General features: G+C 46.6%; 1 protein-coding gene across 1 annotated transcript in view; it reads right to left on the reverse strand.

The window, feature by feature from the left end:
• Positions 1-24,575, reverse strand: part of MYO1E (myosin IE) — a 190,495-nt gene that overhangs the window by 30,509 nt on the left and 135,411 nt on the right. Inside the window, exons 17-21 of the mRNA XM_074366210.1 lie at positions 23,230-23,336; positions 15,894-15,992; positions 11,086-11,230; positions 7,638-7,752; positions 7,251-7,420 (exon numbers count right to left, since the gene is read on the reverse strand). Coding sequence (XP_074222311.1) covers positions 7,251-7,420; positions 7,638-7,752; positions 11,086-11,230; positions 15,894-15,992; positions 23,230-23,336 — 636 coding nt within the window. The remainder of the gene's footprint in view (positions 1-7,250; positions 7,421-7,637; positions 7,753-11,085; positions 11,231-15,893; positions 15,993-23,229; positions 23,337-24,575) is intronic.

Raw genomic sequence — 24,575 nt, forward strand, 5'->3', positions numbered from 1 at the left:
CCCAGCCAGGATGTAGACACAGGAAAAACAAAGGAGTGGCGCCTTTCTTCCTCCCTTGGATACGCCCGCTCCCAGTTCTCAGGAGAGCACTATCTTTCACTACCTTTTTACTTCACTAATAAAAATCTTGCTTATATCATGCTTTCTGTCTCTTGTTAAAAATTTCTTTTTTTTCCCCAGGTGACTAAGAACCGAGGTAATTCTTACTTCTCTTTTCCCGGTAACATTAATTTAGGCGCCATGACTCGGATTGCATGCTTAAACCTAATCCTATCTCCTTCACTTTCCACTTCCCTCCTTGAGGCCAGTCAGCGGAGCACAAGCTCCTGGGGCCGGTTGTGCAGCTGGGCCGAGAATACAAGGCGTCGTAGGTGAGTGGTGGCTGGGCAGGGAGGGGCAGCTGGGTGCACACCTGGTTGCTCCAAGCCATGAGGGCCGGTCGGTGGCGGGTGGCCCCTCTGGCCGCGGATCTCTGTGCCAGGAGCTGGGGACCAGGGTGCAACCCCACTTCCCTCCTGCCCTGCGTCCGGAGCTCCAAGCAGCGCTGGGCCGGTTGGGCTGCAGGTGGCCCATTTGGGATCCCCTGCTCCGGCAGACTGCTGCACTGGGGTACCGAGGCCACATGCCACCTCCCCATGTTCAGCCACATGCACGCCTGCCCACAGCACACCTTCTCCACACCTGCGCTGTGCTGTGAGAGCCAGCTTGCTCCCCCCTCACCACCCTGCCCTCCAGGGAGCTCCAGGTGGAGCTCAGCAAGGGTAGGCCAGAGCCACAATAAACTTAATCCCTTTTCTTTCTTGCTCCCGGGTGACCAGCCACTGGCTAAACTAAAGGAGATCACTCCAATCAGACCACGGAGACACCCAGCACACAGCAAGACTTGTTTCCCCCTTTCTGGAGTGGAGGCTGAGATGTCAGCTTCCATCCCCGAATCAGGACCCTAGGAAGCTAGGCACTGCTGATCCATGGCTACCCTCTAGGATGCATTTGGTTGAGGACAGGCTGAGACGTCAGCCTAGTCCACGGGCCTTTCACCTTAGGACGCTAAGCTCTGAAACCCCTCTGTGTTCTGCCCCTGTTTTTCAGATGGGAAGCCAAGAGTCTGTCCCTGCTGGGACTCCTTTGGGCTGCATGTTGGCCAACTGGGACCGTTTTAATCCACAAACCCTCAAAAGAAGAACACTTATATTCCTTCGTAATGTTGCCTGGCCACAATATCGACATCCCTGAGAGGAAACATGGCCTATAAACGGGAGCATAAACGCACCATCTTGTTCCAGCTTGATCTCTTCTGCAAGAGACAAGGCAAATGGTCTGAAATACCATGCGTTCATATCTTTTACTTCCTGAGGGACAGCAGTGATCTCCTAGAAGGATGTAAGTTAACCACTCAGGTAATGGTTACATCTAATAACCTACTGTCCCCGACACCCACTAGAGAGGGGGACTCTCCTAAACCTACGCCCTGCCCTGCTCTCCCTACCATATACCCCTCGTTTCCCTCATACTCAGGAAAGACACTGCCTTCAGCTCCTCCATTACCTTTGATAGCTAAGAGCTGCCCCCTGGTAGAAACCGGTAGAGAATTTTGTCCTCAATTCATACGTAAGCTGTTCTCTCTGGTAGAACTGAGACAAATTAAGACTGATCTGGGAAATGTAGAATAGATAAACAAGATTGTACGGTGTAGCACAGGGAAATACATACAGGATCTTGTGGTGGCTCACAGCGAAAGAGAATGTGACTGAATGTATGTATGTTCATGTATAACTGAAAAATTATGCTGTACACTGGGATTTGACACAACATTGTAAAATGACTATAACTCAAAAAAAAAAGTTAAAAAAAAAAGACTGATCTGGGAAGCTATTCAGATAACCTAGATAAATACACAGAGGCATTTCAGCTCCTCATGCTGGCATACGATCTTACCTGGAAAGATGTTAATATTATCCTTGGCCAAACCCTATCTGACATAGAAAAGGAAAGGGTTCTCAGAGAAGCCAGGAAATATGCAGATAATCTACATCTATCTAATGACAATTACCCCATAGAAACAGCTGTTCCCCCTATGGGCCCCAGGTGGGATTACAATGACCTTAACCAAAAGTGGGAAAGAGACCATGTTTTAATCTGTGTTAAGGCTGGACTCCGGGCAGCCCAACAGAAGGTTACAGTTATTCTAAGGTGTTGGCTGTTACTCAGGAGCCCGGAGAAAACCCCACTTCTTTCATAGAGTGGCTCCGGGAGGCACTTACTAAGTATATTAACTTAGACCTCAGCTCATATGAGGGACAAATCATCTCAAAGGATAAATTTATCACTCAGTCTGCCCCCGATATTAGACGAAAACACCAAAAGGGGATCCTGGAACCTGGAGTAACTTTTGATGAAGTGCTAACCATTGCTGCCACGGTTTTTTATAATCGAGATCAGATGCAAGAGGCCAGGGCTCAGGAGAAAGAAAGAAGGAAGGAGGCCAGGCCTGCCCAGGTGACTGCGGCCCCTCAAGGGCAGCCACCGCCCTGACGTACCCGGCCCCCAACAGCCCTAGTAAGTCCAACGACAAGGGCAGCATCTGCCGCCGACCTGGTCATTGGGCCAAAGAATGTCCTTACAGGGACAGACCTCCAAGATCTGCCTGCTTTCAGTGTAGCCAACAGGGGCATGGGGTGGTCCTCTGTCCTTCAAGCCAAATGGCTTGCGGGGGGAAAACCGGCCCAAGACCTGCAGATGGTTGACCAGGACTGAAGAAGCCCCCTGCAGTCAGCCCCAACGCAAGAGATCCCCATCACTGGGCTGGAGCCACGGGGACAAATGGATGTGGCAGGCAGGACAGTAACTTTCCTTTTGGATACTGAGACCACCCAACTTCCTTCTCCAGACCCTTCTCTAGATTCTGTATTGTCATGGGAATCACAGGTAAACCAACTTTAAGATTCTTTACTCACTCCCTTTGTTGTTTCTGGGACGAATGCTCCTTCGCACATTCTTTCTTATGCATGCCAGAGTGTCCCAGCCCCCTTTTGGGCCGAGATCTTTACAAGTTGGGGACCTGAGTTATCCTGGGAGAAAATCCCCAAACTTCCACCTCTTTACAACTCTTGCTGCTCTCTGGGGAAGGAGAAAGACCTCCGGACCCAGAGGCCTGGGAGAATAAAATTAATCCTGCTGCCTGGGATCCAGTTATCCCAGGGCGAGCAAAGACAGCTGCTCCTGTTGTCATCTCCCTCAGAGATCCCACCTGCTTCCCTAATCGAAAACAATATCCTTTAAAACCTGAGGCAAGGATGGGCCTTCAGCTTGTAATTTCTAAGTTCTTACAGTGTAACTCCTTACACTGTTAACTCCTCCTGCAACACACCTGTCCTTCCAGTCATTAAAAAAGACGGGACCTATAGGCTGGTCCAGGATTTACGAATCATAAATGAGGCAGCAGTGCCTCTTCATCCAGTGGTTCCAAACCCGTGTGTTACTGGGGAACCTCCCTCCAGGAGCCCAGTGGTGCCCTACCTTAGACCTAAAGGTGCTTTCTCCCGTGTAGCCCTTAGTCCCCAGTCCCAGTATTTATTTGCCTTTCAGTGGAACTCACCCAATGGGTATCAACGCCAGCTACCCTGGACAGCACGACCGCCGGGGTTTGGAGACAGTTCTCACCTCTTTGGGCAAGCTTTGGCCCAACATTTACAGGGCTTACAGCCTGAAAAAGGAACTATTCTCCAATAAGTAGATGACCTACTTATCTGCCCTCTTACTGGAGAACAGGCCACCCAGCATGCAGTCCAAACTCTTAACTTCTTGGCTGAATGGGGATATAAAGTTTTTAGGTCCAAGGCTAAAATGGTCAAACAAGAAGTAACTTATCTAGGAATTGTCCTGACTCCTGGACACCGTAGCCTTTCCCCTGAATGAATTCAGGGAATCTTATAACTCCCTAATCCCACTACTCGAAAACAGGGCATTTCTCAGACTAACAGGTTCCTGTAGGCTTTGGATCCCTAACTATAGGTCCATAGCCCAACCTCCAAATGACAGCTTAAAGGGTAAGGATGACCCAGGACCTCTCCAGTGGGGTCCTTCCCAACAGGAAGCAATGGAAGAATTAAAAAAATCCCCTAGTAGGATCCCTGGCCTTGAGGTTTCCAGATCCCACAAGGCCTTTGCGGTTGTACGTTCATGAGAGAGGAGGAATAGCCTTGGGGGTCCTCGCCCTACGGCTGGGTCCCATCCAGCAGCCCATGGGATACCTCTCCAAGTGGCTAGATCCCACTGCTCGAGGCTGGCCTTCCTGCCTAAGAGTGTTGGGAGCCCTCTCCAGTCTCCTGGAGGAAGCTTTTAAGCTAACTCTGGGGGCCCCTATACAAGAATACGCTAACCACCAAGTTTCTGATCTTTTAAAAGGCAAGGGACATTTCTGGCTCTCAGATGCTCGGCTTCTTAAACAGGTATTATTATTGGAAAACCCAGATGTCACTGTCTCCGTCTGTGGGACACTCAGTCCTGCTACACTATTACCATCACCAGACGAGGCTCCTCCTTTCACCTATGTCACGAGACGCTGTCCATTTCTCTAGGAGCCAGAACAGATCTCACCGACCAACCCCTGGAAAACCCTGATGAGATCTGGTTCACCAATGGGAGCCACATATTCTTCTGAACCTCTTAGAGGTATGTGACTGCTTTTCAAGCGACATTCCGGGGAGACTGTCCCATCACCCCAGGGGACTACGGATCCCTGTTAGTTAAACCTCTTTCTTAAATGTCTCCTGGCTCTAATCTGTTCTCCTCTGGGCCCCCACCAAACTGTTTTAATACTAATTTAAAATGTCTCTGACATTAGGGTTCCTCTTTTTTCTCCTCCTTTGGTTCACTGGGCTAACACTCCAACATCTGCCGTCTAAAGCCTAAATCAACAGAAAACACAGACATCAATTTTTTTTAAAGACAATTTTTCCATTTAACTAGGTATGACCTTGTCTGCCCACTTCATCCCTTGGCTAGGATTAGCTCTGCGTATTTGACCTCTGTCTTTTCAACCTTCCTATAAAATGTGTTTCTTCTCATCTAGAGTCAAACTTCAAATGTCTATCCAACAAGGTAATCAACCAATCAGCCAAGACAGTTTTTATACAAGCCTCTCGATGGACACCGACCCTTCGCTCACCACCAGTGACCCCAAAGCGCCCCATCGTCACCCCCAATCAGTAGGAAGTAGCTAGAGTGGTGGTCGCCCTCTATGTTCCAAAGATTTGGGGTCCTGTGACTAGAGGGGGGAATGTTAGGCAGTTAGACAGAAATGAGCACTGGGCAGGGGGAGACGAAGGGGAAAGGAACAACCCAGAAAATAACAGCACGTCTGCTCTGAGGATAAGGGACTCCAGAAACCTTTACTTTCCCTGAGGGCCAGCAAAAGAAGCCAGTTAAAATCAAAACGCTGCAGCTGCACGTAAGAGGAGGCCCCGGCGTAACGTGACCCAATGAGCCTGCCCCAAAGGGGACGGGCGTGCCAGAGCGCAGGGAACCCGGGTTTTCAATCAGCCTGAGCACAGGGAACTTGAGCCGCACATCAATCAATCAATCAATCAATCAATCAATCAATCAATCACGAAAACGCCCCTAAGCTAGGATGTAGACACGGGAAAAATAAAGGCGCAGCGCCTTTCTTCCTCCCCTGGATGGCCCGCTCCCAGTTCTCGGAAGTGCACTATCTTTCACTACCTTTTTACTTCAAGAATAAAAATCTTGCTTATGTCATGCTTTCTGTCTCTCGTTAAAACTTCTTTTTTTTTCAAGTGGCCAAGAACCGAGGTAATTCCTATTTCCCTTTACCCGGTAACAGTCAGACGTGTCAAAGTGACAACAGTCCGCACGGAGGGCCCTTGTTATCAGGTGAAGGCAGCTCCTTAGGGAGCAAATTTTCACGGCCACCGGATGGCCGGTCGTTCCATGCATCATCCAACCAGGTCCCTCGAGAGCAAACGGGGACACTGTGAAATGATTATTAGGTTGATATATATACATTAAACTGCTGGTATTTGACTCTCTGACTCACAAACAAGGCGGATTCATAAGGATCCGCCCAAGTTACCAGGATGACGGGTGTAAAGAGACAGTTCTGGACAAACCAACACACACGGTGACCCTACAAATGAACGGTCTGCTACAGAACGTTTCTCACACAGGGATCCCTCCAGTGTCTGCATTTACAATTTTCGTGAGTCCATGACATTTTCGCTTTTTAAAATTGATACATTTTCATTTCAATGATAGCCTTTAAAAATCTAACATCAACAGACTGTGTTACACCCAAACACCGCTGAGAGACTTAAGCACTCATGTTCGCATTCACATCCGCCACCAGACCAGCTGGCACCATACTCAGGCTGTTAAAAAAAAAAATGATTTGGTTTCGGCAGGACAACATCATCCTTCTTGTTAAGTTAATGTTCTTATTTATCGTTATGTTTTTTTTTTCCCCTGACCAAAAAAACAAGAAAGAACACACACAAAAAACCTCTTAATGGGTCCATAAGCTATTGGTGGCTTCAGATTTCACTACTTTATCAGGTAAAAGAAAGTGTCTAAGAGAAGAGGTTAAAAAAAAAAAAAATCAGCTGTCCCGCAGGGGCTATGTTAAAGCCCTGCTTAGTCATTCACTCAGGGAAGATGGGTAAGAACACTTCCTTGATATTCTGGAATCTTGTGACCCAATGATTCCACTCCTATCAATTTATCCTAAAAGCATTAGTAAACAAATGCACAATGACACATAAAAGGATGCTTACTGCATCCTTTGATTTATGATAGAAAAAAAAAAAACCCACTAAGAACAGATTAATGAGAATTTGGTTAGAAAAAATAGTGAAGTGACTGGTGAATGGGATACTACGCAACTAAACAAAATAATTTATATCGACACACCTAGTAATAAAGTAAGTTCTCCTTGGCAGATTTTAAGAAACCACCCAGGACATGGACCAGCATGTACTAAGTAGATCTCATGTCTGTAAAACTGAATAGACCAACGTACGTCTGCATAAAAAAGTTGTAAAGGGAACACACAAAATGTTAATGGTGACTATTTCTGGATACAAGTGGCTATTTTTCTTGTGGCTTCTCTGCATTTAAAAATTTTTTTCTACAATGAACATGTTCCGTTTTGGTAATCAGAAAAGCAAAAATTATGAGTTATTTTAAACTGAAGGAATCTGTTTGGAGACCCTCAGGGGAGGCCAGTCAGCATGTACCTTGAACCTCCGGTCATACTTGGTCACCGTGTCTGCAAAATCGATCTTCTCCCTCTTGCCCACAAACTGCTGGAGTTCCGGGTGCTCCTCCATCCCGATGTAGTCCCCGATGAAGTTCCTGTTAATGCTGTTTCTCCTTCTCTCCTTCTTGTTCAACAGGAGGTCTGAGGCTGCAATTCCCAAAGGGGCAGAGAAGGGAGAAGGGTCAGTCCCCCAGGGAAAGGATGAACACGCTCAGCGTGGAAAAGACACAGAAACTCTCAGTGAAAACACGGTTTCCTTCCACACACGACATCATACACAAAGTAAAATGAACTTGTAACCTCATCCTAGCGTGGAAGCATTCTTGTGATTTGGTAAACGTATGAAACAGAATGACTACGATACCCTCTTCTCTCATTTGGACGTATTTCTTCCGGGCCACGAACTTCCTCCAGGATTTCTGGATCACTCGAGCATATCCATCATACTTTCTCTCTCTCATTTCTTCTAGAAGAAAGAGCTGTGAACGTAGAGGAGACAAACGTGAGCTAATTTGCAGGACCTGAGCATCACTTTTTTGGGGTTACTTCAGGGACGTTCACTTTAGCCAAGGACAGAGCAGGAAGCAGCTTCTTAGACTTGTGAACAAATGTGAAAAAAATGGTTACTAGACCATGTTGTTTATGATTACTATAACTTTTCATTTAAAAAAAAAGCATAGTGGAAAGTAGCTGGATGCAAGTGTATTCAGCTCATAACCTCAGTGAGAACAAAATGAGTGATTCAACACTCAGCCACTTATTTCCCACCTTGATCCAAAGAAGGTATTCAGTGGCTACGTCAAATGAGCTGGCGGAGGCTGGTGCTCACTGCTGCTGTGGAAAGAGGGCCGGCCTACTTTCAGTTCCATGAAAGGACAGGCTTCCTGCCTCATGGGGATCTCCCCAGAGTCACTGGGGCAGAGGATACTAACTGGTGGTTGGAGCTGGACCTCAGAGGGGCTAGTCAGGACTGGGATTCACTGGCAGGGGCTGAGACTGCTCCGGTTAAGGGCCCACATCAGACCCTGGCAGGTCCTGAGATTCGGGCCGTCTTAACAATGAATGCTGACCACTGCACCCCGCTCGACAAAGCTCTGGGATAATGAAGATGACGGCAAATAGCCGAAAGGTCCCGAGGGCCCGTTATGGGTCCAGAATCATCCTAGACGCTTTATATGCGTTGCTTTCACCCACTCAACAGCTACACGAGCCACTTACTTGTCCTCTCCATTTTACAGGTGAGTACGTTGGAACTAAGACCAGAGCGGGGATGGAACGGGAACCAAGGTCTTTCTGGCTCTGCCAGACTCTCCATCAATGTAACAGACAAGTTTTTCCCTATAAACCTGCATCTGATCAACTTGTAAAATGGTAGGAAACACCTAGGAAGTGGTTTACAAGACTCTCTAAGAACAGAAATAAAATGGACCGATAAAAACCCAAAGCAGCAACGATGAATGTCATTGTAAAAAACGTTCCAGGAGTAAACAGGTGAGTTTGGTCTGAAGGTAGCTGGGCCTGATTAACTTTCTGTTTATCTGGATCCGCACCCAGGAGCCACATCTGTCTCCTCCTGACACTCAGCTTCTTCTTCTCACAGCCCCAGCCGTGTCAAAACACCTCAGACTCGAAATACCAACACCACGGGAGCGGCACGTCATTGCACAGCCTTCAGAGCCATACACAGCAGGCACAAGGAACAAAAGGGTTTTAACAACTGGACAGAATGTTTAAAATCCGAGCCCTGCTGTCGCCTGGAAGATTATTCGTTGGTGTTTCTTATCTCGTGTGCTGGGTTTCTGAGTAAGTCTTGTTTTCTTCTTCCCAGAACTATTTTGGGAGTGTCACAGAAAATACACTTGTGACTCAGGCAGCATGAAGAGGCAACCAACCCCTGACTTCCTATAGACAATTTGAAAGATTATCTGGGTTTCAGGTTATTTCCAAAAGCCATAGGGATTAGAAATCAGGGAGGTTCAAGAAAAAAAAGAGAGAGAAGGGGAAAAAAAAAAGCAAAAATCACGGACAGATGTAACCAATAAACAAAACCAAACCCTTAGGTGCCTGATGTCTGATGCGGATTCTTAAAGCTGGTGGATTATTTTGTATATTCAGCACATTTACTACAAAAGTCAAGGCAAAAACCACAAGGTGAATTTTTAAAAACCAGTTTTTTTGGTGAATGTATTTGCAATGTCAGGGCTAGGTGTGGAGGGATGAGTGACGGGGGAGGGGAGAGAGTAGTGACAGCGGGGCGGGAGATGTGTGTGTGTATGTGTGTGTGTGCCTATTTAAAAAGATGGGGGAGAGGAAACTCAAGTAGATGGTAAAAAAGCAAGTGGGAGGAAGACACGGGGGAAAAAAAAATTCTTGATTTTGGAAGTAAAATCCCAAAGCTCAACTGAATCACACACACACACACACACACACACACACACAAGCATGAAAAATATCAAGGCTGCTCTATGTGAAAATTTAGCAAGTTGAAAAAGTAAAAGCGGGCATACGACAACAGAGTTCTCCATTGTACCGAGACATCGCTCCATCCCGTTTTAGAAAGAACAGGAGCTGTTCTGTGGGTTGCTTAATGGGGTATGACACAACATTTTCATTTTATATTTGGAAACGAAATTGCTGTGAAGCTACAAATAACTCAGGGTGGAAAATGCTACCGCAAACTTTTCATAAACGGGTTCTATTGATGTGGGCCACTTATTTATTTAACAACCTTGGTGGTTCACAAAGCCATTCAGTGACAGCCATCAACATCTCTGAGTCTCGGGCTGATCGGGTGAGCCGGGAGGCTGGCAGCCCCGGGGTCCATTCTAGGGGAGAAAACTCCCATCTAGTGTTTCTCTTGTGCCAACATTGCAAGTTCTCGTGGTATTTTCCCTGGATACGGTGACTAATTTTGCCAAATTCACCACAGACCCTTGACATGGAGTCTTGTGATTGTTACAAGAACCTCAGAAAGGGTGATGTCTGTGCTTGGTTAGTTCCAGCAGTTTCTCTAACTCAGGAAGCAGAGCCTTCATTCCACAGCCCCAGACCTAACGGGGCAGAAGAACTGAGGGGCGGTGGAGGGGTCCCGCTCAGCTGAGAACTTCCTGTGGGCGCTCATGAGGCTCACAGGGACCACACCCTCATTAGGAAAAATTAAGTTCCTCTCGATTAATCCGTGGAGGTCTGATAAGTCTGTGAATTGTAAGCTGTCTATGTGCAGATTCCTTCCTGGTAAATGTTCTCTAAGCCTAAGAACGGCCCCTTCTACCTCCTGGTTTCCTCCAAGCGCCTTCCAGGCTCCTCCACGGTCTTCAAGACACAGTCCTGGGAATTCTCACTCCCGGGCTCTGCGCCTCCTTTAGGGAGGAAGCCTGAGCCTCTGTGACACGACCTGTTTGGTGTCACCCAAGGGAGGATGAAGGTTCACCCAAGCCTCCTTTGTGGGCAAAGAAGGACCTTTTCACTTAAGACACTACTGGATGCTAAAAATAACTACCAGGCACCTCCCACGAGCCACTTTCCCTACGAGGCTCTAAGTATACAAAGGCACAGAAAACAGACTCAAGGAGATGACCACCTAGAATGGGAGAGACACAGTAAGAAAAGAACACATTTTACGATGACAGCTTTTTATCCACCCTGAGGGCTTTGAGGGCACTGGGGTGTGGGGAATGGGGACAGAGGGAAGCCTGCTATGAGGAGGTGACATTTAAGGCATGAACTGAAGGATGAGGAAAAGCAGCAGCCGCGCTGTGCGGAGGGGGCCGGCCAGGGGCTGCAGGGACAGGGGTGGCCCTGAGGAAACTCACGGACTCGGGGGCTTTGATGAAGACTTTGCTCCTCCCAAGCTGGAACTGGTCACTGTCCACATTGACGGACTGCAGCAGGTGGAGAACACCTTGCTTCTCCTCCCCTCTCCACGAGGGCCAGGTGTCTTTGGTCAGGATGGCGTACCTGTGAGGATGACAAGGGAGAGAGGGAGCAGGCTCAGACTGGATTGCCCCCCAAAGGCACCTGGTGCTGCTGGGGTCCAGGCCCGCCACTCACCTCCCTCCCCAGGCTTAGGGACGGACCTTGACAGCTGCCAAAATCCACTGGGTCTGGGATGCCCATTTCAGAGCTGCCTCCCACTCCTTCCTTATCCGTTTCCATGCTAACGCCCTGGAGAAAATCTGCTTTTTCTTTCTACCACTGTCCAAAAATAGCACTGCTGAAGGTCGCCAATGACACTCTTTGGGCAAAATCACAGTCTTTTCTCAATACTGGTTTCCCTGCATTTCTTGGGAGCACTTTGCAGTCAATGCAGAGTTTTCTAAAGCTCCCCCTGAGCAGCTTCTATTATTACTATGGAGTCTCCTCTTTGGGATTCTGTGCATCTGGAGGCCCTGGTGGCCTGGCCCTTGGCTGTTCTCCAATCCCGTCTCTCTGCCCTTCTCCGGCTCCGCTTGTCCCCGGGAGGACGGCCTCTTCTTCGTTCACACACACAGCGCTTTCCCTCAGAGCCTTGGCCCGTGCCGTTCTCCAAACTCCTCACGTGGCTGGCTCCTACTCAGGGGCTCCCTTCCGTGACACTTCCAAAGGGGCCTTTGTGGATGACTCAAGCAAAAACTGGCCCCTTGCTAGTTTCCTCTGATAGAAAATAACATTTTTCCCTCAGTGCATGTATCATAATTTGCAATTACAGTCAATCTGCGCTCATTTGGTTCCTTTATGTCACCTCCCTGAGGACAAGCACTACGCGGGTGGGCACCGCCTCTGTGCGGCCCACCCTGCACACTGGGCACCTCACCCAATGCCAGGCACGCAGCGGCGAGCACTGACACTGACGGCTCCAGCGTGACGGGGCGCTCCCCGCATCAGGCGCTGTGCTGGGTGTGACACACGTACTGGGGATCGATCTAACCCAGGGCCTTGTGCACGCTAGGCATGCACTCTGCCACCGAGCTATACCCTCCCCCCACCCTGAGGCTGCCATTTCTACCAGGTTTTTTTTTTTTTAACACTTTCTGAAGGGACGAAAGTTGTATTAGGTAGGTAGTGAATAAGGGGTCTTCCTTCTACTGCTTAAGTAGTGCAGGATTTATTTCCAGGGCACATGGTCCATTGCGGGAGACACTCGAGCATCTTATAACTTTTAATCTCCAATTCTCAGTTAAGAGGGATGGTTTTGACCCATATAAAGAATTTTTCAGAGAGGAAATGGACACACTCAGAAACTGTTTTCTAAGCTCTACATAGTGCCTGAACCACCGCTCTGTTAGACCTGTGGGCTTCCTTCCCAGGGAGGGGTGTGTGACACACGCACATGTGGACAGCTGTGCTGGGTAGTAATGCAGCTTCTTCCGTAAGGTTGTTACTTTCTCACTGGTCAGTCTTTCTGTGGGCACCTAGAAAGCAACTTTATAAACAAAGCCTTTTCTCTCAGCCATGGAGAGAATAAAGGTGTGAGATGATTCAATTACTCACAGGGAGTCACAGAATGCGACAGTCAGGGGCAGACTCTGGACAAATTCTTCACGGGCCAGGATCCCGCACTCATATACCTTACGGAAAATGGCAGTCTCTGGACAGACAGTCCTTGCTCATTGACAGGTCTATGGCCTGCTAGCCATTTTTGAGGAGGAAAATAAACAGGTACATTCTACTGAAAAACTAACATTTCTTCTACACTTTTTTATTATCCTCCCAGTATTCTCAAATCAAAAGAAGTATGACATCAAAGGGCCAGCTTTTCATAAGATAAGGCTGCCCACTTGTCTCTTCTGAATGGAAAAGCCTGCAGCAGGAGAGCTAAGAAGGGAGGCATCCAAGGATAGAACCATTTCAGAGAAAGTTCCTCAACTCAAAGGGCATAACATTCACTAAACGCTTACTCTGTGAACGCTGCAAAAGGAAGCAGCACACATGGAGCCATGCAGAGCCATGCAACTACCACGGCACTGAGAGAGATCTGGATCTTACAACCAGGTCATTTTGTAGCTCATTTAAGGAGCTGCTGCAAACAAGTAACAGCCCACTCAGGGGATCCCAGACATTCCTGCCAGGGGAGGAGAGTGTGGACTTCTTGCTCTGCCCCGTGCAGTGGAGCTCACAGCACCACTGATGGAAGTCAGGTCTGTTGGCTTCTTTTTAAATAATATGGAAGGCAGGAGGTCTACTAGAATTGGTTTCTCAAAAAAAAAAAAAAAAAAAAAAAAAAGGAAAAAAAATCAACATTAGATTAAAAAGAATCTGATCTGTTTTCAATAGTAATGCTGATTAGAGAGAATCTGCAAGAATCAGCTAGAGTTTTTAAGTGCAGAAAAAATACTGAAAGAGGATAAAACTGTTTTGGAATTGTTGAGGGCAGACCTTTCTAAATCAGAGAAAGATGGAGGACATACTTCTTGTTCACTATTTTCTGTATTTAATTTTTTCCCCTCTTAATTAAAAAAGAGTATTTTCAAAGAAATGCAGTTTTGCAAAAACTGTAATGATGATCTAAGCCATGGTACTCAGTTGGCTTTGCCCCCTGCCGGGGACATTAGGCAATGTTTGGATACAGGTTTGGGTGTAAAAACTGGGGGAAGGCGGGGTGGGGGATGGGATGAGGGGGGTGGCGCTACTGGCGTCTAGTGGGTAGAAGCCAAGGAGATTGCTACATTCCTACAACGCATAGGACCGCCCCCACAACGAAGACTCATCCAGCCCGAAATATCAATAGCTGAGGTTGAGAAATCCTGCTTGGAGCTAGTGCTACCCATCTGTTTAAAGAAGTGCCAAATCTTTGATAATTAACATCTCAGTTGTTTGCCAGCAAATGGATGCTGCTAGAGTGATCCAAGAGCTCTCCCAATCTATTTTCTCACCTTCCTTAAGACTTCTTTTCATACGGCTCTGCTTACGGTAGAGGTGTAGTGGTCCCTTTAACCCAGAGAGCCATGAGGGGGAGTTTTATTCCTAGTCTGATCCACCTCCAAAATTATCAGCAATCTTGAATGCAGGGGACAGAATCAATGAAGCTTTATCGTATGGAACGATCTGTCCTTCTGTTAGCCCTCTCCTGACCTTCCACATCAATGACCTTGCACATAGGATGACCCAAGTGGATGATCGGTAGGTCAGCCACCCCAGGCTTACGGCAGAACACCATCCCCAAAGGGAAAACGACTTTATTAAAAGTACTGGATTTCAAAGACAGTAACTAAGCTCTTCTCCATCCTACCACCTCTTTGTTACATAAAATTTGAATTAAAAATTTTTTTTTCTTACATCTTGCTCCTGTATCATTGACCAGGAAGACATAATTATTTTCTGATTAAAATACTATGCCTCCCTTCTTTCATAAAGGAAATTAAACAGATGTAGGAAATCAGTGGACCTCCACTAATTTAGAATCATTAGAGAAGTCAGAGTTACATAATATTTTAAGGACACTAAGTTTTATCCTTTTCAAAAAAAGGAGCACAAAAAAAGAAGAATTTATGTATAAGTTCTGCCAAGTGCACTTTAATGGAACCATACACAAGGCAGTTTAAATTTATACATAGGCGATACAAAAAATGGGAGGTTAAATACTTAAACATGTTTTCTTAAGTAGGTTATGTTCCTGAAATTGCCTTGATATTATTAATCTGCTCAGTCAAGTTAAATCTCAGTCCCTCCCAAGTCACAATTACCATGAATTTCTGAACGTATGTGTCACTCTACACAGATAAAATACTTGAGGCTACTGATTTATTTATAATAAGTGATGCTAAAAAGAATGATCAGTTAATACTAAAAAGATAAATAATTTTAAAATGGTCAAAGGACTGAAACAGACATTTATCAAATGGCCAATAAGCACATGAAAAGGTCCTCAACATCATTTCCCAACAGGGAAGTGCAAACCAAAAGCCCAGTAAGATACCACTTCATACCCACCAGGATGGCTAGAACCAGAAAGTCAGACAGTAACAAACGTTGCCAAGGATGCAGATAAATCCGAGCCCTCAAACACTGTTAGCGGGGAGGTAAAAAATACAGCTACTTTGTAAAACAATCCTGCAGTTCATGAAAAAGGTTAAACAGAGTTACCATTTGACCCCACAATTCCATTTTTAGCTATGTTCGCAAGAGAAATAAAAACATACACCCGCATAAAAAATGTGCACGTAAACGCTGGTAGCAGCATTATTTGCTGTTCATAATAGCCAAATGTGATGTCTATCAGCCGATGAATGAGCAAGTAAAATGTGGAATAGCGGAATAGCGGTGCAATGGAATATTATTTGGCGATGGGTAGGTATATGCTACAGGATGACTGTTGACAACATACAAAGTGAAAGAAGCCAGGAACAAAAGACATATATGATTCGATTTATATGCAATGCCCAGCACAGGCAAATCTATAGAGACAGAAAGAAGTGTGTGCTTCGGGCAAGGGGCCGGGGAGGAGGCTGATGATTAGGGAATAGGATTTCTTTTTGGACTGATGAAAATGTTCTAAGATTAATCATAGTGATGGATGCAGAAGTCTATGAATATATTAAGAACCAATGAATTACATACTTTAAATGGGTGAATTGTATGATATGTGAATTATTATCTCGATAAACCTGTTTAAAACAGAAGTCCTGAGTCACCAGTTCATTACCTCTGTAGGAATTTTTGGAAGATGCGCCGATAGGCGTAACCAGCTCTCCTCACACGAATGTTTTCTTTCAGACCCAGGTATTCGACTTGATGCTTTACCCTGTGAAGGAGAGAATGGAGCCAGGATGTTATCGGATCCTCTCTTCACCCCACTCTCCTACCCACCGTCCCCCCCAAACTCCCAATCCCACACTGCAAGGAAACATATTAAAAAAGACTACCATTTACAGTGTTCAGAGTCTGAGCTGACTCTGAGCTTGTAGAATACTAATATAAAAATATTTGATTATGAAATACAGTAATTACAGAAGAGACTTAACATTATCTATTTAAAAAAACAGTGAAACAAAAAGCCATCTACCTATCACTTGGATTATGAACAAAAATATCGGTTTTCCAACAGACTAAAGGAAAAGACTTTAAATTTTTTGTTATCAACCTGGAGTTGAATAGTCATTCTCAACCGAATGAGATTACACCTGTAGACTTTTCAAATACAAGGTGAGAAAAAGCATGTAAAACTACTAGTTTCACACAACATCGTAAACTATGTTAATCAAAAAAAAAAAAAAAAAAAAGAAAGGAATTAGCTCAGTACCTATCAAAAAAAAAAACCAACTAGTTTCAAATGTCTAAGTTAAAAAATGTGCAAAATATATATACAAATTACAGTTTTCATTGGTTTTTATAATAATAAAGAACTGGCCGTGTATTTTGGAGAATGGATGCAGGGCAGCACTAGGCTGAGGTTCTGGTTTAGGAGGGCAGGTCCGTCTGGGGTGGTGCATGGACATGTGAGTTGGGAAAACCCACTTCTTGCTGAGAAGCCCAGAGTTCTGAAAGCAAGTGACAGATCCTGGACCGTGGCTTCCGACCGTCCACTCCGGGGAGATAAACAGGGCCTCTGCTGCGTACTACGCAGGCTGTTTGAATACAGACACTTGGAAACAGTATTTGAGGAAAATGAGAAATAAAAAGTAGACTTCCTCTCTCTTCTGAAGGTGAGATGTCAGAACCGTGCTGAGGCAGGGAGGCAGCTCCCCAGTACATTCAGGGGCAACTGCAGTGATGATGGGGTTGAGAGAACAGGCCCCTCGTGGATCTGCCGTGCTGGAGAGGCAGTCAGCACCCTCTACACCTCCATGTAGGTTCCCCACAGCTGTCTTCCCAGCAAGGCCCTCGTGAACACCCTCACTTCCAACCAAGCCCTGCACCTGCCGACGCCCACCACGTGCTGCTCTGCACCCCGCTCTGCAAGGTGCTGGGGGGTCCGGAAAAGGTTCCTGCTGAAAACCCCGCAGACAGCACAGCAGTCAAGAGCCGGGTGCTGGGGCTGGGTTCCAGGGGCACCCCTGGCTCTGCCACCATGAAACCTCTCCCAGCCTCAGTTTCCGCTGCTTTAAAATGGGGATAGTGATATTAGTTATTTCTTCAAGCTGGGGACACTCCACGTAAAGCAAGCAGCCAGCTCCCGGCATCAGCAACATATAGTGGCTATTATTCTAATACACTCACAGCTACAATAATAAACCAGGATAGAAGAAGAGGGGGGAAAATGGATTTTTCATCACGAGAGGATTTCTCAGAAGTGGTGACATGTGCCTGGGCCTGGAAGGATGACTTGAATTCACCAGGGAGGCAGTGAAAGCAAAGGTACAAAGATGGGAAAGGCCCGTGTGTGGGGTGGGGTGGGGTGGGGTGGGGTGGGGGAATGAAGCCTTGCTTGCCCTGGGAATGACGAGGTCACACAGCGAGGAACGTTTAAAAAGTTCAATTCCAACTGGTCTCCCTTGAACCAGCATCCAGAAATGCCAGCCCTTTCAAGACAATCAACCTAAAAAATCTTTATATAGAGAATTAATATTAATAACCACATTTGATTAGTGACACAAATCCAATTAACTAAAGGGGGAGAAATCTGATCCAGGAGAAGAATTAATTTTCCTTTCTCTCATCCTCCAAATCCAAAACTCACCACCAGCCTTTTCTCTATACGAAGAAAAACACACGTGAGGTTGCCAATTAGAGATATTTGCTCACTTTAAGTATTTTTCATAAATACTGGCTTCACCCCAAGCTTTTGAGGCAGAGAATACATCACCCACTGATTCAAGAAGAAACATTCCTTTCTCATGAATCACATGGAAAACAATATGCCTCATGTTAAAACACTGTTTCATTCATTCTAATTTCCATCATTAGGAAATCTTCTCATAGAAATTTCTGTCAACAGGACTATCAATTCAACAAATTCTGTTACATTTAAATTTTCATGATTTTTGCATCTTCTTGGAGCACTGTCACCTCCTCAGTAAACATTGCCAGGCTGGCAATGTCCGCTGTTCCCTGGTTGTGTCTTCTCCTCCCCCCGGGAGGAGGTCCTCTTTCAAGACTGTCCTCAGCCATTAACACAAGCAGGTCAAGGTCTGAGAACTCGGCTAGGGCAGTAATTCAGAATCCAGGTCAGGCAACTTTGCCAAAGCCAAACAAAAACACATTTTCCAAAGGAAAAGAAAAATTAACCACATCCCATAAATTTGCAGAATGAGTAACCCTGTCCTCCAAGAACTTCAACTGACCATGTAATCCCCGCTAACAAAGCACACTGTCCTTTCCTGGACCCCCAGGCTGCACACTCCGGGATGAAGTGAGACAATCTGTCACACAGTAAACCTGAACGGGATGAGGGGACAGATCCCAGGAAGCCATCCTACTGGAAACAGAAATCAACACTTGACCAACGAATACCTTAGACTTTGCAAAACCAGTTTACAGGAATGTATGTTAGGAAGTTCTTACTGCAATTCAAATAAGGGATATGATTATTTAAAAAAAAAAAAAACAAAAACACAAACCAACCATCATGGGGGAAATTCAATGAAAATTGGCTGAGTAAATGCACCACTATCTTAGTCTCTCCGTTTTCTGATATTCCAACGAATCAATTTGGATTTTACGAGAAGGTAGCATCAGGGTTGAAGAATTTCCAACCAGTAGCTTTTTCAAGAGTTCTCCATTAGAGTGGTTTTCCGCAGAGCTGTCTATGTGGGTAGGGGAGACGGTGCCAGGGAAGTACTGCATTTGGAGGGAGAAAAGGTGTTTTCATTCATGACTCTGTTTGCTGGGAAGGGAAACTGGATAGAGGTTGCAGTAGGGGGAAGGGCGGGCTGAAGCACCCCTTAGCAATACCTCTGCTTCCAAGACTCACACTTGATTTCTGAGGTTGCCTCTGACACCACCCTTCTACTGTGTCTGAACGTTTCACCCATAATTTCTTTAAATACGTTTTTGATCCCCTTTTCTTTTTCTTCTCCTTCTGGGGCCCCTACTCTACACAGATTGCCATGAGTTTTATATTAACCCATAAGTCTCTTGTCTTGCTTTCATTTCTTTTTCCCATTTGCTTTTCTGCCTGCTGTTCTGACTGGATGACTTCCATCATTCTGTCTTCCAGATCACGTATTCGTTCTTCTGCATTATTTAGTCTGCTATTTATTGCCCTTAGCTCAGCTTTCATCTCTGAGATTGAGTTTTCTGATTTTAATTGGCTCCTCTTTATAGTTTCTAGTTCCCTTTTACAGTGATCTGCCCTCCTATCAGTAGCCTCTCTTAATCCCTTCAGCATTTTAATTATCTCCTTTTTGAACTCAAGTTCTGCTAGACTGTCCAGGTCTATTTCTTTGTTCATTCTTTCAGGGGACTTTTCCTGTTCTTTTAATTGGGAGTGGTGTCTCTGCTTCTTCATTTTACTTCTATTTCTCTGACTTTGTGAATTGAGGAGTAACAGTTATCTACTGTGGTCTTGAAGGGCTGTTTTTATAAGGGAGCATGCTTGTGTAGCCTGTGTGCATATAATATTTTTGTTGCAAGGACTGTTTTTAGTGTGGATGGCGGCCACGTCTTTCCTCCCTGTGTGCTGGCATCCCCCTTGATGGGGATGTGGTTGGTGGCGCGGTGAGCAGAGCCTGCTCTGGAGGTTGAGCGGGGGGCGTCCTCTTTGTTCTGTGGTTATCACAGCCGTGTCCGGGGCCATGTCTGTTCCCCAGCTGTTGGAATAGAAGCCCCCAGATCTGTTTCTGAGCTGCGGTGTGTGGTAGGTGGGACGGGAGCACTTCTGCTGGGAGAAGGACCACTGAGCATTCCTCTGCATGAGCTGCCCACTGGGAAGTGCCCTCCGTGGTGTCGCCTGCCATGCGCTGTGTGGGCTCCAAGTGCTGATGGCGCCACCCTCGGCCCCGCCCCAGCGTGGGAGTGCCTGCAGTCTGCCCAGGTGTCCCTTGGGCGCTATGCTCACACAGCCACCAGGGCAAATGCGCTGAAGTCTGGCCCCATGACCTGACGTAGACCACGGTAGTCACGCGTGGTCGTGTACCTGGATCCCCCGTGGGCTACAGGGTCCCCCCAGGCCCCAGCCCCGCCTCTGCACACCAGCATTCTGCTCAGATGGCCTGCAGGCACTGACTTTGCAAAGGCACCAGTAGTGTAAATCTGACAAAGCTGCTTGGGGCAGGACTGAAAGGGGCTCAGGATTCAGCCCCACCTCTGCCTGGGGGTAACCTGCTGGCAATTGCGCCCTTCCAGAGCAAGCCGAGGAGACAGCTATGAGGGTGTCCTGTCCCTCCCTTCGTGAGAGCACGTTAACAACGGGGCTCCTATGGTGGACCTACCAAGCTCCATCCTGCATACAATCCCAGCTTCAGCCTGTAGCCCACTCCAGTCCCTGCAGGTTGTCTTGGAGCAGCCAACCCCAGCCCTCTCCCCAGGTCTGTCCTCTGACGACTGAGAGCTTCAGCACCCAGTCCGGGCATGCAGAGCAGGCTTGCATCTCGAACTGGGCACTGCACGGACCCTCTGCGCCGGTCTCTCTCTGTTGTGTCTGCCACAAAGCGGCTGCTACACTCTCCTCCGAGCCTCTGAAGCTCCCTGTCTCAGCTGATCTCCCCACTGTTGAAGGGGCTTTCCAGGGTGCTGCATCCCCAAGCTGCAGGTCTCCTCCCGATTCTTTTTCTTCCCTCCCATCCTACCAGGTTAAGTAGTGACCTTCCTTGTAGCTTCAAATGTATGAGATCTTCTGCCGAGTTCAGTAGGTATTCTGTGAAAACTGTTTCACACGTGGATGCATTTGTGGGAGAGGGTGAGCTCCGCACCCTTCTGTTCTGCCGTCCTGAAGCCCCCCCTGTGTGTAGACACGCACGAGGTGTGGGGGTGGCGTGTGAGGCGTGAGGATGGGAGTGACGTAGACACAGGCAGAGGCAGGCTGACAGACGCGGGGGAGCAGATCCGGGAGAGTTCATTCTGTCAAACTGAAGGAGTCCCACTCTGGACTGACCCTCCTAGCTTAAAGAGAAAAAAACTGAGGACTGAGGAGATTAAGCATCTCACTCAAAGTGGTCAGGGACAGGCCAGCACAGGATGCAGTTCTTCCAACCCCCAGTCCAGCCCTTTGCTCCAGATCAGCTGTTCTCCAAGTACGAGGCCCAGACCATCATCACTAGCATCACCTGAGAGCTTCTTAAGACTGTACATCCCTGAGCCCTGACTCCAGGCCCACGGACTCAGAAACTCTGGGCATGGGGACCAGTAATAAGCCTTCCAGTGGATATTATAATACATGTTCAAGTCTGAGAACTAGTGTAGGAAGGCAAAAAACCTCAGATGTTTTCTATCTGCTACCCTCTTGACATCAAAGGAGAGAGTGAGCGATACATTTCAGAAGAGCAGAGGGCACATTAAGCACATTCAGGGGAACGACCAAGATGGGTCGGATTCCACGTCCAGCTTCTTCAGAGGAACGGCTGGAGGAAGTGAGAGCAAGGAGCCCGAGGAAGAGAAGGTTCGCAGGGAAAGGTGGTGACTGCCTTGAACATGAGAGCTGTCACATGGGAAGTCCTCAGAATCATGCTTATGGCCGATTCTGAGGGTCCTGCTAATGGCAGGAAGCATCCAAAGGTGGGCTGATGACCTCGGAGGAGCGGGTTCCTCATCAGAGCCTGAATATCATCAGGGGATAATAATATTGCACAAGGAACCTTAGATTACCTCACACTGAAAATTTTCAGCAATTCAATAGAAAAGATGCTTCAGGAACATGCATGTCTGGATGAGACTATTCAGAGCACCGTGTGGTGTGCTGACCCAATGGAAGGATGCTACACCCCAGAGCAGCACTTCACGGTGAGAAAACAGACTTAGTCTGCACCATAAAGTGTGAAAATAAAAAGGAGGACTTGCCAACAGCGAATGCTCGAGCTCGAGCACTCACCTTACCGTTTCTCTTTTCCTCCTTGTAAAGGATCGAGCATTATCTGCCCGTCATGGGTTAGAAAGGTCTTGCTGGTAGGATGGGAAATGGACCCATCCTTGTCTCTCAGAGCGGGTAATGAGCAGCTATTTCAACCCTGGTCTTCCCACTGGAGTTTAACCTTGATCAAGTCACTTCATACTTAGAAGAGTCTACTTTTCTCCAAGAGAGAAAAGGAAGAAAGACAGTCATTCCAGTATGCCCATGTGCTGGGACCTGATTATCTGGTGACAGTGGCAGGGCTCCTCTCTCTAGTTGAGTCACCCACAAGGTCTCTCTCCAGCTCTGCTTCCCATGTTCCCAGGGATGGCAGGGTTTCCCCAGCTGGATACAAAAACTATATCGTGTAGTCAACATCTTAACATTTTCCTACTCATTCCATTCCATACTGCAGAGGACACACCCCTGAATGCCAGCGGTAGGGCGAACAGTGATGCAGGGTTCCTCAGAAGCCAGGGAGGGAGGGCTCACTGTATGCTTATGTATGTACCACACGGCTCCCTCTGGCTTGTTCCCTCCTAGAGAGAACTCTGCTCACCAGCACAGTCCTCAGAGGATTACAGAACCAACAGCCCCTGTACCCACACGAGCAACTAAATGACAGATGGGTTTTAACCAGCAGTTCCCATCTTGACTCTGAGCCCTGAGTGAAGCATTCTAGGCCACATCCCATGGGGGCTGATGAGAAGCTGAGTGCACTAAGGATGTCTACACAGAGCCTCGAACTAATTCAAAAACCATCCTGACTCTGCGGTATTCAGGTTTCCTTTCTTTCCCCATCTGCTTCCAGATTAGCCAAGATCAACATTATAAATGGCTAATTCTGAACTGAATGGCACCGCTAACATTTTAGGAAAAAACAAAGAGGAGGAAAAAATATATATAGGCGTCTTCCTGAAAAAGTTAAGACACAAAAGCATGAAACACATCTGAAGGCAAATTTAAACTGCTCCTGCCTTAGGCCCAGCTGGAGCAGAGGAGAAAGGCGCTGGGGCCACGCGCTGGCCTCGCCCGCCCGCCTGCGTCTTCGCCATACCTGCTTTCCTCCCAGTCTTTGGGCTTCTTGGTTTCGTTGGGTTTTATGCAGCGGATGTAGTGAGGTGTACATTTCATCAGGGTGCTCACGAGGTCATTGGCTTGTTTCTAGAAAGGAACAAGAGCATCATTTTGAAACACGGAACTTGCTCTAAAGCAGAGCAGCTTTCAAAGGAGACCTGGGAAACTCGAGTGTGCAAACGTACAGCTAGAAATTCATCTTGGGGACAATTTGTTCACTTGGCTTAACTCAGATCTATGACACTATCTGAAAGCTCGACTGTCTTTTATTTTCACACTCATAAGTGAGTTTGAAATTAAGATTTTTTTAAAATAACGAGGCCTTTTTAGTATAGTTAATAAAATAAAGCAAAAAACAAACAACAAACAGAAAAAGAAAAACCAGAGTAAATCCTCACATACGATGCTTTTCATGAGAAACAAGGAAACAGGCCAGTTATTAACAAATTTAGTTAATTTTATATTGATGGAGGGCCTTTGCAAATACATTTTTCTCACAAATTTTGGGGAGAAGGGAGGTGCACAAATTATTTACAGTCAAAATTCCCCTGTACTCTTTCTAGGCAATCCAACCAATGAAGAATCACCTTATTAAATTGATAGAAATTCATAACTAAACGGCGGAGATACATAAAAACTCAGGAGTCATCAACTTATTATACACCACTTCATTCACCTTCTTCCTTCACAAGTCCTTTTACAAACTTGCTGACTCAAAGCCCTTTCACTGTGGCAGGAAACTTACTTCTTCACAAAGCTAAAATATTCAACATAAAATCATCTCCTAGGACCTGTGCACTGGGTACCCAAAACGCAACTGAGTCCAAGCAGAAAAAGCCACATAAATAAAGCTGAAATTGTTTATGATCTATTTCATATCATTAGTAACTCAACTGTTGTTTGAAGGAACAGGAGCAAAGCCCACGTCAGCATTCCCACCACCACACAGCTGAGCACGCCTGCGTATCCAAGAATGGGGCACACGCGTGTGCAAACTCTCCTTCCAAGCAAATCAGCACGAAGAGAGAAAACCTCTAAAAGAAAATAGAGGAAAGGGATCTCCGAAGCCAGAAAACCATTACAAAGTCAGCAGAAAGGATCTGCCTACAGTTCCAATTAGGGCTTTTCTGTTTTCATGGGTTTGGGAAATCTGAAACCCTTGAGAAAAACTCTTGCGTATGTTCAAAGCAAGATGCTCACTGGTGAATTACGTTCTCTGTTTAGATGTGCAGAATATAGACTTCCTTGCAAGGCTTGGAATTGAGGGCGAAGCTGCAGAGGATGTACGATCAAAGCAAAGCTCTACCATAACAAAGTAAATTGACC

This window comes from Camelus bactrianus, chromosome 6, assembly GCF_048773025.1.
Source record: "Camelus bactrianus isolate YW-2024 breed Bactrian camel chromosome 6, ASM4877302v1, whole genome shotgun sequence".
Lineage (NCBI taxonomy): Eukaryota > Metazoa > Chordata > Mammalia > Artiodactyla > Camelidae > Camelus > Camelus bactrianus.